Here is a 14,991-nt window from a genome sequence, read left to right on the forward strand (position 1 = left end):
AGCTCTCAAACCACAAAAGAACTGTTTGTACAGAGAAAGCTGCCACGTTGCTTGAATTTCAGACATCAGAGTCACTAACACAGCTTTGAAGGGGAATATCTGAAAAAGCCTGAAATATGTATTTTAATAATAAATGTTGTATTTTAAAAATTCTCCTACAGTGCCAAGTGATTCTCCCTCTCCTCTGTTTTTCTCCTCCACCAAGCAGGGACCGTAACAGACAGGTACCATTGGAATCAAACAACCCTGAGCATCAGGGAAAGACCAGTAAACCCAACATTTGCCCAGAAGGGCCACTAGCGCGGGGTCGTTTCACAGAGGGCCAAGGCAGGCAGGCCTGGAGCAGCCGCTCTCGCCTGCTCCATCAGCCGAACCTCGGTGTGTGCAAACTCCCAGACACACAAACCACCTCAGCGACAACAAGCACGTAACCCAGGTTTCTCTGTCTTTGGTGGATCATTGGCTTCAGGATACAGATTGTCATAGTATATTATGGAGTATGAAACTCAATTTTTCTCAGTAATGAAAAATCCTAACACAGAGCAGTGATGTAATAAAACCATCTATACAGAGAAAGCATCTGCAGGGTCAGACCCGGTAATTTATGGCCTTATTAGAAACATGTTTTTCCTTATTTTATCTATCCCTCCCCTGCCAATATAGTTACCTCACCTCCTTCCAAATTATCAACATAATTCCCATTATTTTGATTCAGTAACAAACAGGAGTCTCAACTCAGGACAGTAGTGGCTTATGCTGACAAGAACAGGTCTGTAAAACGCCAGTGTGAAGTTTTAAACCAAATTTATTTATTAAAAAAATCAAACACACAAAAAAATTGCACTCTCCAACTAGAATCAACCCTATCTTGATGCAAGAACAAACAAAGAACATTGCTGATGGGACCAGCCCAGCCCTGAAATTATAAAATGGGAGAAACTAATTTGTTCTGCCTACGCCAGTCAGGTCCGCACGCAGTGCAGCGCAGCTTTCGCCCCAGCCCTGACATGAGGGCACCCAAGAGAAAAAAAAAAAAAAAATCCCCTCACTCCACCCTTGGCAATGCATGCACACCCCACAAAGCTGACACCCCGAAGTAGAGTTATGGGTGACTTCTTACAGACATCTGTGCTTTGCTCCAAGCTGGGCCTAAGATGGAGGAGGAAAAGCAGCAACAGCAACCTACATCCCAACCCAAAGTCAACTGACTGCGGGGGCTTCTGGATCCAGCCCTACATACAGTACTTTATTTGGAAATTACAGACACACGCAACAGACATGACCACTGAGCAGCACAGAGGGAGCGAGAGAGAAGCACAAGCACTGGGCAGAGCTAGCAGAGGCCATAAAACGGTGTGCAGACACGTTCCCCATGCATCGCCGCATCGGTGGTCCCTGTTTCTACCAAGCAACTAAAAGCAAATGAAAAACAATAACTTACACAAACATTTGCTCTCAGACCATCATATCGGTGCTGTTGGCAGCTATCAAACGCGGCATTTATACACAGCACTTCGCTACGTGGCTAAATAGCATCTGAAGTTGCCAGAGAAGGAGCCGCTGGTGATGGGAAGCCACCAGCACATAGCAGCAAAGCTCCAGTTGGTTTTAAAAGGCTGCAAGACCTGCAGGGAAGTCGATCGTTGCACGGCAGCACCGAGGCTCAGCGGTCCTCACCCTCGGGAGGCGCAGGAACTGAGGGCACAGTGCTGACTTTTGCTGAGAACGGTCCATGCTAAGCACCCGCGAGATGCTTTGCTCCGCTGCGGGCCTTCTGTCAGTGTAATTCTACTAATGCTCATGGACTTCTTGCCAGTTTAGACAAAAACACGTGAAAGAATTAAGTTGGCTCCTCAAAACCACATTAATTTGTAAAGTATTAGAGGTTTACAAAAATCATGTAATTGATACTATTTCAGTACAGCTGCAGAATTCAGTTTTTCTATTTGAGTGCAAAGGTCTCCGGTAATATTAAGGCTTTTTGACAAACTTAAGAACAGCAGGACAAAAATTAAGCAGAAAGCTGAGGTACAACCCCCCTCCAGGGACATGAACTAGAGCCCCAGGAGATGTACTTCCCAGAGTTCAGAGAATCAAATGCTCTGGCTTTCACACTTCTGTTGCATCTTACGAAAACAATCCAGTTTCTCAAAGGTAGAAGATTTTGCTGCTACCTCGAAAGTCACATTATTTTGGACAGACGGAAGTTCACCTTCCATTAAATTTTTAAGACGAAACCTCTTTTGAAGAGCAAAGTTACAGCTCAACTTTATTTTGGACCGAAGAGATCAGCCTCAGCAAAGCAAGAAATATGAAATCAATACCCAAATCAGCTGTGAAATTCTGCAGGTGAGAAGTAACCCAGATAAAATGGGGACTTTTTGTCTTAGGTTAACAATAAGGAAAGAAAAAGAAATGAAGACCTGTAAAAATCTTCCCATAGCTCTTGCAATAAATACAAGTAATAACACAGTATCAAAACTTGGGACTGCACCAGCACAAGTATTTTCCCTTCTGAAGTTGTCATCGACTCTGACACATAACAGAGGACGTACCCAGCAGAGACACACCAGAAGACAGTATCATGCAAGGATGATATACAGAGCGTTTCAAGCACAGCTCAGAAGTCCTGTATTGACAAGGATGTTGACACACACTCTATACATAATCCTGGCAACATGCTGCATAATCCTTACACTTTCAATAACAGGTGATGCTTTTTTATGAAAAGTAGCCATTCCTACCCCAAACCACCCCAACTATTAGTCTCTACCTACCCAAGGGTCCCGTGTTCATCCAGCCACCCCCTCCCCTGCATCTCCCCTTCCCCCAAGAGTGCATGAATAGAGAATTGCAAACATTTCACACTGCACGTTCCACTCCAAGTCCTGGATGAGGGGCCTGTTTATTCTATGAATATTGCACTTATCCACTCATTGGATTTGTTTTTTCTCAAGAATGCAGAGTATTTGGGAAAAAAATAGAAAAAATTAGTAGGATACAACACAGGAAAATATGAGTTATTGACAAGCTAGCTATGAAGATCTAAAATTACATAGTACTAATTCTATTCTGTTAATACTAGTAATATGAAAATAATGAATGCTTTATCAAATTCCCTTGTTTTTCATATAAGATAAAAGCAGTAACTTTCTTTTTAACTGAGGAAAGCAATGAATATATATTACAATAAAATACGATTCGTTAAGATCTCAAAGTCATGAAAACAATTATATAATGCCTTCGTCAAACTCTATAGCATCCTAACGGAAGGAGACTTTGCGGTGCGTATCCACAAGGGCCAAAACCATTTTTTAGCTATACCCATGCAGATGTGACATTCCATTTTTAAGAGTCTAACCATAAGCCAACTTCAATCCTTCATTATTGTCTATTTGCTATTGTTGTGCACATCGATCTAAACTTCTGCCGACACACCAGTTAAGTATCCCAGCACACGCCATCGTATCTCTTATCTTGAAAAGTTTGGCTTGCAAAGGACTGGTACCTATGAGTACACCCACCCACTGCAAGGCGTGAGAGCTAAAACAATTAACAGGAATTGCCTGCCACGAGGAAGGGCTGAAAACAAAAATGTATTACTCTTGCTGTTACAAAAAAGTACGCTGAAAGGGAAGACAAGGGAAACCAGCAATTAAACTTTTCAGGCATTATATAAACCTCAATAACGAACTCAGAAGTGCTCATTATTATTAAAGTTGCAGTATACAGCAAGACACAATTTTCACATTCTTAAATTTTGTTCTCTGGCATTGGAGTTTGGGTTTTCTGCTGGTCCAAATTTGAGACTTTTTGGAAAGCACGGACAGCGGGTGAGAGCAACGCGGTGACAGCGGCCGCCTCTTCCCCCGGAGGAGGGCCCCCTTCAGCTGCAAACGGCTTTGCCCAAGCCCTGCAGAGCTCTTCCTCTTCACAATCCGGTTCAAGAATAAACCAGAAAAAGAGAAATTTAAACAGTACTATTGATTTCTGCATTGAGTGTTCACTGAGGTGTACGTTACATTTAAATATTGCTCTTGATCCAGTGTCAGTTCTGACAAATTTAGTAAATAAAGCTTAAGGCAACATTAACATTTTAGAAAAGAGCTAAAACGCTTCTAGCACTACGCTGTCCTCTGAGGCACCCTGCCAGGTTTTCCTGCCCTGCAGTCAGCTTTTCTGATTTAGCTTAAGGCCTTTCGCTCTGTTTCACAGCTAACAGTGGAAAGGGCTTGCTATTTTGGCTATCAGTGGAGCTGACCAAAACTAGCTGCTCGCCGATGGAAGAAATAACTCTTCTCCTGATACCTCTCAGTTGGAAGAATCAAAAAAAGAGATCAGTGAGAGATGCTGTGACAATGGTAAGATGGGAAGGGGAAAAAAAAATGCATTGGGGGTTATTTGCTTTAAAAGTGCCCTTTTAAACACAAGCAGTCAGAACAGCCACCAAATACAGGGAAGCCCAAACCGAAGCCTTCCCACCAGGCAGGAAGCCCGGCGTGCCAGGCAGTGGCCCATATTCATACTTAGCATCAGGTAGGTCACTGGCACCTCATCCTTTTTGCTGGTGCAGGTGGGGGTAGACGAGGAGGGAGGCCACAAGTGTGGCTTTGCAGCCCGTCTACGGGCTCTGGCCTTTTAGTGGGCCATGAAGCCTTTGAGATGGGATAAATTAATCTGAATTAATTAATTAGGCCATGAGCACTGGGCTGCTGCTTGAGCAAACCCTGGCAGCATTGCAGGCACCCTCACTCTGTGTCAACCCCTGCACCACTCAAGCTTGGCAAACTGCCTCCCTGCAAAAGCCAGAGCTGGAAAAGTGAGCCAGCAAAGTTGGAAAGGGATCTGTGGGACAGACTGATGTCTGTTACAGACCCAGGCCCTGCTTCACAGGGAGATCCCGAACCCCTCACTCTAACCCGGGCTTCGCAGTGAGCCCACAACTGCCGGGGACCAGCCTTGCCCAGGGCACATGACAGCCAGGCACCCCAACCATCTGCCAAAACCAGCTTTGCCACCCCAAACTCTCCAAGGACTCCCATGGTTCAGAGGTGCTCTGGCCTCAGCTTTGCTGGATGCAGATGGGAATATTTCTAGTAGCCTGGGCTCTCCCTGGGTAGGGGCTCAGGTTGTGCCGCACCGTACTTAGAGAATTCAGTGGCTCAATGCAGAAGATCTGGGAGCTGTGCTTTTACATCCCCCCAAAGAGATGACCTAGTGGGAATGTCTTTAAACAAACTTTAGAATATTTTAAATAATAAGTTAATTCTTAATAAATATGTGCTTCAAGAAAATGATAATTATATACTGCACCTTTAAATAATGCACTTAGTTCTCTGCATTGGCTTCCATTTTGGTTTCTTTTACTGTTAAAGTGCATTAATTCAAAATAATGAACCACTTCCGCATCATTATTGTTAAAATAAATCATAACAACATTAATACGAGTCACTAAGTCACTACTATTAGTACTGCAATCTAGCAGATAACTCTATGTATTGCTCTATTTAATACTGTCCAGCAGAAGAATATAATACTTCTATTATAATCTCACAACAGCTCCAGCAGTCTTTTATGGCTGCTACCATATTAGTACAACTAAAAATGGGGAGAATTACGAGAGACAGGGACACAATGCCTCAGATATGCATCCAGTAAGATGTAGCTAACTGGAGATACAGATATATATTATATGGTAAGACGTTAAGGTACAAAGAGGACCCTGCACACTGTGATAGGAGCTGTTGTGCAGATAGACCTCCTTCTCCTGCCACCACAATTTAAAGGGATCCCAACCAACGAGCCTCCCTCCCCACTTGGATGCAGAGAGCTGCTTGAACCACAGCACTGTTCGTAGCCAAGTTGTGGCACCTGGATGTTGCTTCAGCTACGAAAAGGACATCAGTCAGGTTAGCTGTAGGCAACTCTCTCAATGTTACCATGGAAATTAATAAAAACCCCAAACAACAACAACAACAAAAAAAAGACAAGAACAACATATAAATTGGGTAGTAATTTTTTGGCAGAGAAACATCCCCAATAACATGCAATATTGTTGTGCTATTTTACTCAGTCCCTTGATCCCAGCTATTTTAAAGTCTTTATATCCTTTACCTTCCAAGCCAAATCAGTATGAAACTCTGGTGGAAAAAAGGGCACGTATCATTCTGTCTAAACCAGCAGTGAAATGGTCTGTCCCCTCCCTCTCAAAACAGATTTACAATGCTGCCTATTATTTAAAGGAACTAGATACTGATCTTGAGTAATTAACAAGGCCATTTTTTAAAAAAAGCATGACTTCCTCAAGTACAGTAGGGATTTAGCCAATGATGTTTATAGTACTAGAGTTGGCTACCTCATGAATAACTCCATATTCCCAGCCTTTTCCAACAGATGCCTCATCCATTTCCCATCACACTACCCCCACCATGTGCCACATTTCAAAGCATGAATTAAGAAAGGCAAACAGAACTGGAACTAAAAGAGGCAGCTTCCTGGTTAGATGCATTGTAGATCTAATTGCTTTGACATTAAATCTCTGAGCCTGAGAAGGCCAGGCACACTTTCCAGTACAAATGTACTTTTTGGATTCAAGTGGGAACAGAAACACATATTTGGCTCCTACTTCAGTTTTAAGTCTCTTTTGGTAAAATAAGACAAAAAAAAAAAAAAAAAGGTAAACCCAGACTGCACAGAAAAGACAAAAACAAAACACAGAAAAACAATTCCCCAAAAATATACAAATTAAGGATGTACAGACTGAGTTTGATGGCTTTTTCTTTTTCCACCCTCATTGTAAACACTGATGTTGCAGAAAGTTATGGCTATTTCTAACTAATACCTTGGTGGGCCCTGCCAGCAGTCAGCACGCTTGGATTCGGACCAGATCACAAAAACAGAAGTAACACATTTGACACATTTGTCTTTAGTGTCTTAAGGGACTTTTGTACATTGTGATATTATGCCAAGTTTTGAGAAATCCAACTCTGGGAAGAGAATCAACCAGACTCACCTGGCAGGAGTCAGGCACAGAACCAAATGCAGAGCCTACAAAGTAACTGATGTGCTTAAGCATGGGGTTTGTAGGTTTGTTTTCACAAGCACCAGCAGGCATTGCTGCCCTAGAACATCTGAAATCCCAACTCAAAGAACAAGACAGAACAAAAGGAAACAAAAAGCCCCCAACCAATACCACCTAACTGCCTTTTCCGCTGAGTTAGCAGTAACAACAAAACACAGCTGATGTTAGAGACCAAATCTCTCCATGGTGAAAAGGCTCCAACACTGGACCAACCAACTGCTGAGAACAGTTAAAAAAAAAAAAAAAAAGTGAACATCTCCAAAGGATTAGAGTCCCTCTGTGTTTCAGAAACTTCCATTCGCTTCTCATTGCAAGTTGTGGAAATGCATCCAAAACTCTTGGGTATTCCACATATGGACAAGAATGAGGAGAAAGGGAGCCAAGATTGTAAAACAGTTTGGCACAAAACTCCCCAAGTAGATGCATGTGTATTTTTCTCTCGCAAAAGGCACACATTTGGTTTCCTATCAATAATGGGAAAGATGGGATGTCATACCCTGTTACACATACAAGATTATTAACAACTTCACAAAAAGGCATTTGACTATGCTGCATCTTCTTCATAGTTGCTTACGACATGTTAACCCCACAAACCTCTCCAGAACATAGCAGATTTGTCCTCAGCATAGACTCCTTTGTCCCCTTGTACAAACTGGAGCACAGAGAAACATCTTTTTGTGTAGCAATTTTTTTTTTCCACATGTACACAGCAGGAACAGTATAAATTAAGGAGGTTAAAGATATTGCAATATTAGTTCTTTTTCTCCAAATAATTTGAGGGCACCCAGCCTTTGAATGGCTTCACACCATTCATGATCTGGCAGTACCACCAGCCGTTTGGGTTCCTTTCGAGGACCTCCATGCAGACACCTTCCTGAAACCCTGCAGTCTCCTCATCCCCTTCATAGTCTGCAATGGAAACATAGATGTCCTTGAGATTGTTGTGGATGAACTGGGATTTCTCTATGGGCTTTGGCCTGACTGTGGATACAGGAATCCCATTTCTCTGGGTGGGGAGGTTGGAGGCGGTCTCCGAGCCCTCTGTACCCGACCGCTCAGGCTGCTTTCCCTTTGCATCACCAGGCTGTGACCGTGCGTTGCTGAAGGAGGAATTCCGACGGACAGTCCTAAGATGATCTGTGGTTGTTAAAGACTCATTTCTGCGCAAGGAGCATGACAGGTTGTTATCCTTTGGTGGGGGAGACACAAACACTGACTGCGGCCGGACAGCAAGTTGCCTCACACCATTCCTCATTTTGACTGGCCCTGATGTTTTTGAAAAACCTCCAGGAGGTTTGCTTGGGATGGGTGGCGTTGCACGTTTGCTCTGGTTGATGGTGTTCAAAGCCTGAACCCTCTTCTCTATCTTCTCTAAACTGTTTGACTTGTTTTCATTTTTCCTGTTCCTGGCAAATGAGGCGTCAGTCTCTGCTGATGTGGGTTCTTGCTGGTTATCAGGGAGAGCCAAATAATGGGAAGGAGCCCAGCCTTCCATGTCTCCATATTTCAGGTACCACCACCCACTGGCTTGCTTTTCCAGCACTTCCACTTCTACTCCTGCTGGGAAGCAAATTTCAGAATCCTGTACCTTTTGGTATGAGTCAGTGGTCACATAGACACATCTGGAGTCATTTTCTTGCTCAGTTTTGGCTGGATGGCTAGAGCAGAAAAAGCCACGTGAAGGAGCTGTAATGAGATCAGCCGAGCTCCTCCTAACAGGATCATCTTGGTTGTCAGAAGCTGTGTGTGGGGGGCTCTCAGACTCTTCACTTCTTGAACCTTTAAGTCCACCTCTGAGTTGCCCAGTTGGCCTCAGCTGACGCCTTAAAGTGCTAATATCCATCTTTTCTTGGCTCTGAGAATCTGCCTTGTTCAGGAATGGTTTGGGCCTAACAATTGGCTTTGCTCTGATGGAAGGACTCTGCCCAGGCTCTTTCTTCATGCCTGGTCTTGGCATGCTACGTAAGCCAACATCTGAAGCTGACCTTGGTTTTGTCTCCTCATTCCTGGAATAGTGACATTTTCCAAGATCGGGCTGGATGTTTTTGTCCGTCTTGAGCTTCACAAGTGATGATTTAGGAGAGCTGGAACATGGAGAATTCCTTCGGATCAAGGAAAGAGAGGAGCTTTTCTGAGAATCGGAGTCACCACTAGATTCCTTATTGGACAAAGCATCTTCCACATAACGCCTGAATCCCTCATTCTCATAGATGGTCTCTTCTTCATGAGCAACATCTTCGGAAGACTCTCCTACCTTGAACTTTGCTTTCTGAAGTGATGACACGGGAGAGGGCTTGAGGGGCTGAAACTGTCGTTTTTCAGGAGTTCCCTCTTCATGATGACTTTCACTCACTTCGCACTCCACATCAAAGCCAAAGGCAGGCACATCATACTCAGGTTCCTCATATTTGAGCTTGTGGGGCGAGTCCTGGGTATCTCCTGAAGAAACCATTCCAGGAGCTATTCCTTCTTCAGGGTCTTTTGGTTTACTGGGAGGTGCTGGGGGAGGAACTTTTGGGCGCGTTAGAGTACTGGTTCTTCTGTTTAAATTCGGCTTTTTCCTCTTGTCAATGTAAGATGCTGGAGCCCATCCTTCCTTTTCTCCAATCTGCACATACCACCAGCCACCAGAATTCTTTTCTATAACCTACAAGATGACAAGGAACATGTTACTTAGACAAAAATCTCAACTAATTGCTTTTCACTCCTCCCCTTTCAATCCAGTCCCCTGCAACAGCCAAATACTACAATTTTTCCAGCTGCACTGTTAAGGCTCACCTCTGCTTTTTGTCCTCCACGAAAGCTTATGCCATCAGAGATACACGACTGGAACTCTGCAATGGTGTAGTATTCCACTTCCACAGAGGGTGGCTCTGGTGGTTTGGGTAACTGAAAACCCTACGGCAAACAGGAAGTTTTGTTCAATTAAAGAAACAGTGGGCTGAACAGCAGTATGAAAAAATATTTGCCTTTATTCACTAAAACTCTTCCTTCTTCCTGTGCTACTTCCTAATGATAACTTCCCAGTTCTCCAGAGTGAAAGCTGATGTATTGAGATGGGCCACAAGAGAGAAGCCTTTCAAAATATGTACTGTTCATACTGCCTTCACCAGCTATTAAAACTGTGATAATCTTTACATGAACAGTAAAACATTCTACTGACGGGCCATAAAGTGTGAGCTGCCATTCCAGTCACAGTAACAACAGCCCATTTACTCTGAGATTTTGTCCAGAAAGACTCAGTTCTTATAGCTTGCTACAACTTCAGAAAATTGCATTGCAACAGGCCCATAATAGATTCTGCCCATCATCAAATATACTCCCTTAAAATGTAATCCTAATGAATTATTGCTCTTAATCTGCTCCTGGGTTTTTAAACAATCTGAAATACTCAGTGATATGAGCTAATGGGCATCTGTTTTAGCAAGAAACAAGGAAAATATCATAGACCCCTATGAAAAGCTTTGCTCAGCTAAAGTGATAGGAGAAAGGAAGGACTTTACTATAGGATAAAAAGACTCCAGTTCCTCCCTGTAACAGGGACCCAAAACCTCTACTCAATCCCAACATCATCTGCATTTAAATTGCATAGAGGTTCCACGAGAAGCAGGACGCTGCTATTTACAGACATTCTGGCAGCATACCAGACACCTCTAAAAGCTAAGTGCCTCTGCCCTAAGCTGTCACATTTTAGTTTGTTACAATTATTTTTAAGGTGATAAATGGGACAAGAGTCCCTTCACGAATTTCAATAGCAAAAGCTTTTCAGATTAGCACATTGCTCATCTACAGAACGACTAGATGGTGGTGAAGCTTCACAGCTTCTGCACTTCACTGCTTATGGTTCTAACACAAAAACTGCAGTATGTCAGGATCTCTTGAACACAGGTCAGATCTGCCATAGATACAGGACAGCCAAATACACAAAATGATCCTAAACCATTAACAGGAGAAAGGCAAATGGCATACTGTGCTTTATCCATACTTTCCCCCATGTGTAAGATACACTCATTGTAACTAACAATCCATGTTTCATCACGCACAGCATGTGGCATTTCACAGAGAATGCATCACTGCACCTTAGGAACCGTGCCTAACAATGTTATAATTGGATGTTTCTGCACTATAAATGCCAAAATACAGCAGAAGTGCAGCATAATAAAATGCCTTCAGATAATAGGATGGTTTGGATTAAATGAAGATAATTGGAAACAGCAGACATATTGAGGCCTTCACATACATTATGACTGTTATTTTTAGCATGGGATTAAGTCTAGTAGTCTTGCCAAAACAAAGTCTAATTGAAAATAATGCAAAGAGAAATAGGAAGAAAATTCTAATACACTATTCATCTAGTTTGTTAAGAGGCATCTCAGATGACACACAAAAATTACCAGTCACATACTGCTCATAAAGGGTACAGCAAAGATTAAACACTATGTATTGCCTAGTTATAAACAAGTTATTAGCATGACGTGTGCAAATAGATTACTGAGTGGTTCCTATCTGAAGATGACAGTTCTAATCTCAAATCAGTCCAAACTTCCAGAATTCTAGCTTTGATGACAAAGTCATAGGAGGTCTCATTCCTGCAGCGCACATACTTCCATAAACTTCCAAGTCGCTTTAAACACACACACGAGTGAAGCTTCGCCACCTCAAGATGGTAGCAATGGAAGGAGGGGAGATGCTCCCAGTTGTTAAAGACAAGAGAAGGTCAAAAGATTCAGTCTGGGCTAAAGGCACGCAGAGGAACTTTTAAACCTTCTGAGTCAGCCAAACAGGCTTTAATGCTCATAGTAGCTTTAGGATGTTCAGTTCAATACCTGTTTTCTTGGGCAATGTTTTGAAAAACAGAAATCCCCAATTAACATTAGGATGTCCAGAGGTCTGTTCAATACTTAACCAATAAAATGATGAGGCATGCAACTAAAGGATCTCTCAGATAGCCCCCACACCTTGTACAGCTGCAGAAAGTCTCATAAAGCACCCACACACCTACCCCACTGCTAACATATATCGTAAAACAATACAAACCAGACTGGATTCTCTTCGTGGGGGCGGCCTTGTTCTTAGATTCGGAGAACCTGAGCAGGAAAGGGTTAGAGGAGAGTTTACTTAACTTTCTAAGTAGTGCTAAACACATTCTTCAGCAGCTCTCTGCTGTTACACAGTCTGAGAATATTAGAAGTCAGTATTTACAATATTTAAGGCATCTCTATGAAACAAGATAGGAAACTATGAGGGTATATTAGAAATACCAAGGTAGCTTAGCTATTCATCTCAGCTAAGCCAGCAAATTTAAGAGAAAAATCGCTGCCAGAAAGTAGTGGATTGTATTTTCTGCTGGAACTGACCAGCTCCATTGGAGACTGGCCAGCAAAGAACTGGCCTAATATTCCTCCCCCAGCAGTAAAAATAATCCGCTAAATTAATAACACTCGCACTGTCCTCTATCATAGTATCTTGCCATTCCTTGTACAGACTAGCGTTAGCATCTGCATTTTGCAGATGAAGTAGTAAAAACATCATAGCAACTTGCTCCCAGGAAAACAGTAGAACAAATGCCAGAGAAGACGTAAGTGGTCTCCTTGACTTTAACATGCCATCACATCATCAACACTACTGGAGGTGTGGGGCACGTTTTAGAGCATTTAAAAGGAAAAAATCTTCTCTGGTAAAAAGAAAAAAATGAAAAGCATACTGGCTAAGATAAAGAAGAATCAGTCAGCTCTTGTATAAAGTGAAGTTAAGTCTTATCGCTACTACTGAAGGACCATGCCTTGAAGTCCCTGCAGATCTACAGACAATGCAATGATCTGCTCATGTGGACTCAGCTGTAAGGCCAGGACACACGGGACCTTAGCTAACAGGCAATGCCTGTCCCTAAAGGCAGAAAATAAGAATTCATTGCAAGTCAGTGCAAAGCCAGACTACTTTACCGCCTTACTTATCTGAGCTCTTTGCGGTGCTATCCTTGCTACGGCTGGGGATCCCTGGGCCAGTTTGGAAGCCTGCTTGTCTGGGGTCATCATGGCATTCCCATTAGAGTCATTGCACAGGATGGGCAAGCTGATTTCCTTCTTGGTGATGTGGGTTTCTGCAGTTTCTTTTTCTGCCTGAGTTTCCTTGTCAGTTGACGATTTCTTGTTCAGCAGGTTACTGATCTCCATGATGTTTCCTATGATTTCCACTGGCCCAGTTAAGTTCTTTTTCCTAGATGGAAGATCATCTTTAGCCTTCTTCAGATATGAAGCTGGGGCCCAGCCCTCTTTGCCTAGATACCTGCAGAAGCAAAAGAAAACATCATCACATCAAACACAGCCATAACAGCTAAGGCAAAAGTCATGGATGATAACATAAAACAAAACTTGCAGTTCTCATATAAGCTTTGTGGTCTTCATTTATTAGCTATTGATTAGACATGTCAAAGTCAGCTGAGCTAGCAGTGAACTGTGGACTGCTGTTAAAAGCCACTTCTCATCCTATGGAAGGAGTCTCTTTGGATAAGAAATACAGTTAGGTACTCACAAAGCAAAGGGCTTCACCACTTTGTTTTATGCCACGTTTAGACAGTACTAGGCAAACTCAGTATTTTCCCATGCAGAAAAAAGCAAGCTAGTGAGTAAAATATTTTAATAGTTTTAATACTTCCTAATGGCAACTCAAAGTGGAAAACGACTAAAATAAGGTTGTACAGAGCCCAGTTCAGGGCCCCTACGTCAGTAGTTTATAAGGCACTTATGCAAGCCTCCTCTTTTGCAATTATAATTACAAATACTGTCTCTCTTCCCATAACTCCCAGTCCTGTACGATCAGCTTCTTTTATGGAGAATACGGGACTCAAACAACTGCAGCTTCCTCTAGCACTGCAAGGTTGAGAAACAATTTAACTAAAGAAAAATGGATTTGATGAAGACTCATTTTCCTGAACAACCTAGGGGCTATTTGAAGAAATAAATTGGGAAATCTGAACAGACCCCTGAATCCAGTATGTGTTCCCAGAGTCCCAGCCTGAGCTGCTCACGCTGCACTTCAAACTGAAGTCATTCCTCCACAACTGGGCTTTTGGGAACATGGTTTTTCTAGCTCCTGCCATTCCTAACACCTCAGCAGGGATTTCAGACTACAATCAGACTCCAGGGAGGACCACGTGGATGAACTCTGCTTTCCCTAATGAAACTCTAACTTGCTACAGAGTGAGTCACCAAAGCCCTCTTTAATCTCTCAAGATACCCAAAGCAGGCACTTGAACTGTAAGTGGGAAAGCAGGCACCACTAAAATCCTGGTGCTCAGGAAATCTGCAGGAATTACAAGGTTAAAACAGTAGGACTCTAAGGCTCTTTAATGAAAATGAAGGCTCATTAGATAGCAGAGGAAGGAGCTGGGGGAGGGGGGGGGGAAATATCAGCAAATCATTGCCTGGCAGATGAATAACTTTGTCATGCAAACGCTTGGATTCTGAGATTTCTAGTGAGATTTTTGCAGTCATTCACCACATCCAGATGCTCAAGAGTGGCACTGGGACTTTATGGGGAAAACAGGAAAATGCAGTGTGGGTTGGCTTTCCTAGACTTCTTCATTAGCCTTCCTGTATAAAAGCAAATACAACTGCTGTACATCTAGCAGTGACCACAAGAACCTTTCTGCCCCAAATCTTGCCTTTTCCTTCCCTCCCACCTAGATCAGCCAGAACACTAGAGGTGCTGCTTCTCCCTACATACCTGCCATCTGTCACACATGAAGGCAAAGATATGTGATCTCACCTGCTCAGAGAGTTTAGCAACAATTTTTTCCAAAGATTCTAGTGTCAAAGAAAGCATCCCAACAGCTCTGAGCTTTGTTTGCCACATGGAGACTAACGAGAAGTAGTAAAATGTTAATGACTTGACTTCCAGCAAATACACAG

General features: G+C 42.8%; 1 protein-coding gene across 4 annotated transcripts in view; it reads right to left on the bottom strand.

Moving 5' to 3' along the window:
- Positions 1 to 84: 84 nt before the first annotated feature.
- The window catches only part of SH3PXD2A (SH3 and PX domains 2A), a 269,372-nt gene continuing 254,465 nt past the window's right edge, over positions 85 to 14,991 (bottom strand). For all 4 annotated transcript variants that reach the window (XM_075423671.1, XM_075423672.1, XM_075423670.1 and 1 more), the window contains 4 exons: positions 13,032 to 13,366; positions 12,119 to 12,168; positions 9,860 to 9,979; positions 85 to 9,728 (listed from right to left, as the gene is read on the bottom strand). In XM_075423671.1, coding sequence (XP_075279786.1) covers positions 7,833 to 9,728; positions 9,860 to 9,979; positions 12,119 to 12,168; positions 13,032 to 13,366 — 2,401 coding nt within the window. In that variant the 3' untranslated portion in view covers positions 85 to 7,832. The remainder of the gene's footprint in view (positions 9,729 to 9,859; positions 9,980 to 12,118; positions 12,169 to 13,031; positions 13,367 to 14,991) is intronic.

This window comes from Opisthocomus hoazin, chromosome 6 (genome assembly GCF_030867145.1).
Source record: "Opisthocomus hoazin isolate bOpiHoa1 chromosome 6, bOpiHoa1.hap1, whole genome shotgun sequence".
In the NCBI taxonomy this organism is placed as follows: Eukaryota; Metazoa; Chordata; class Aves; order Opisthocomiformes; family Opisthocomidae; genus Opisthocomus; species Opisthocomus hoazin.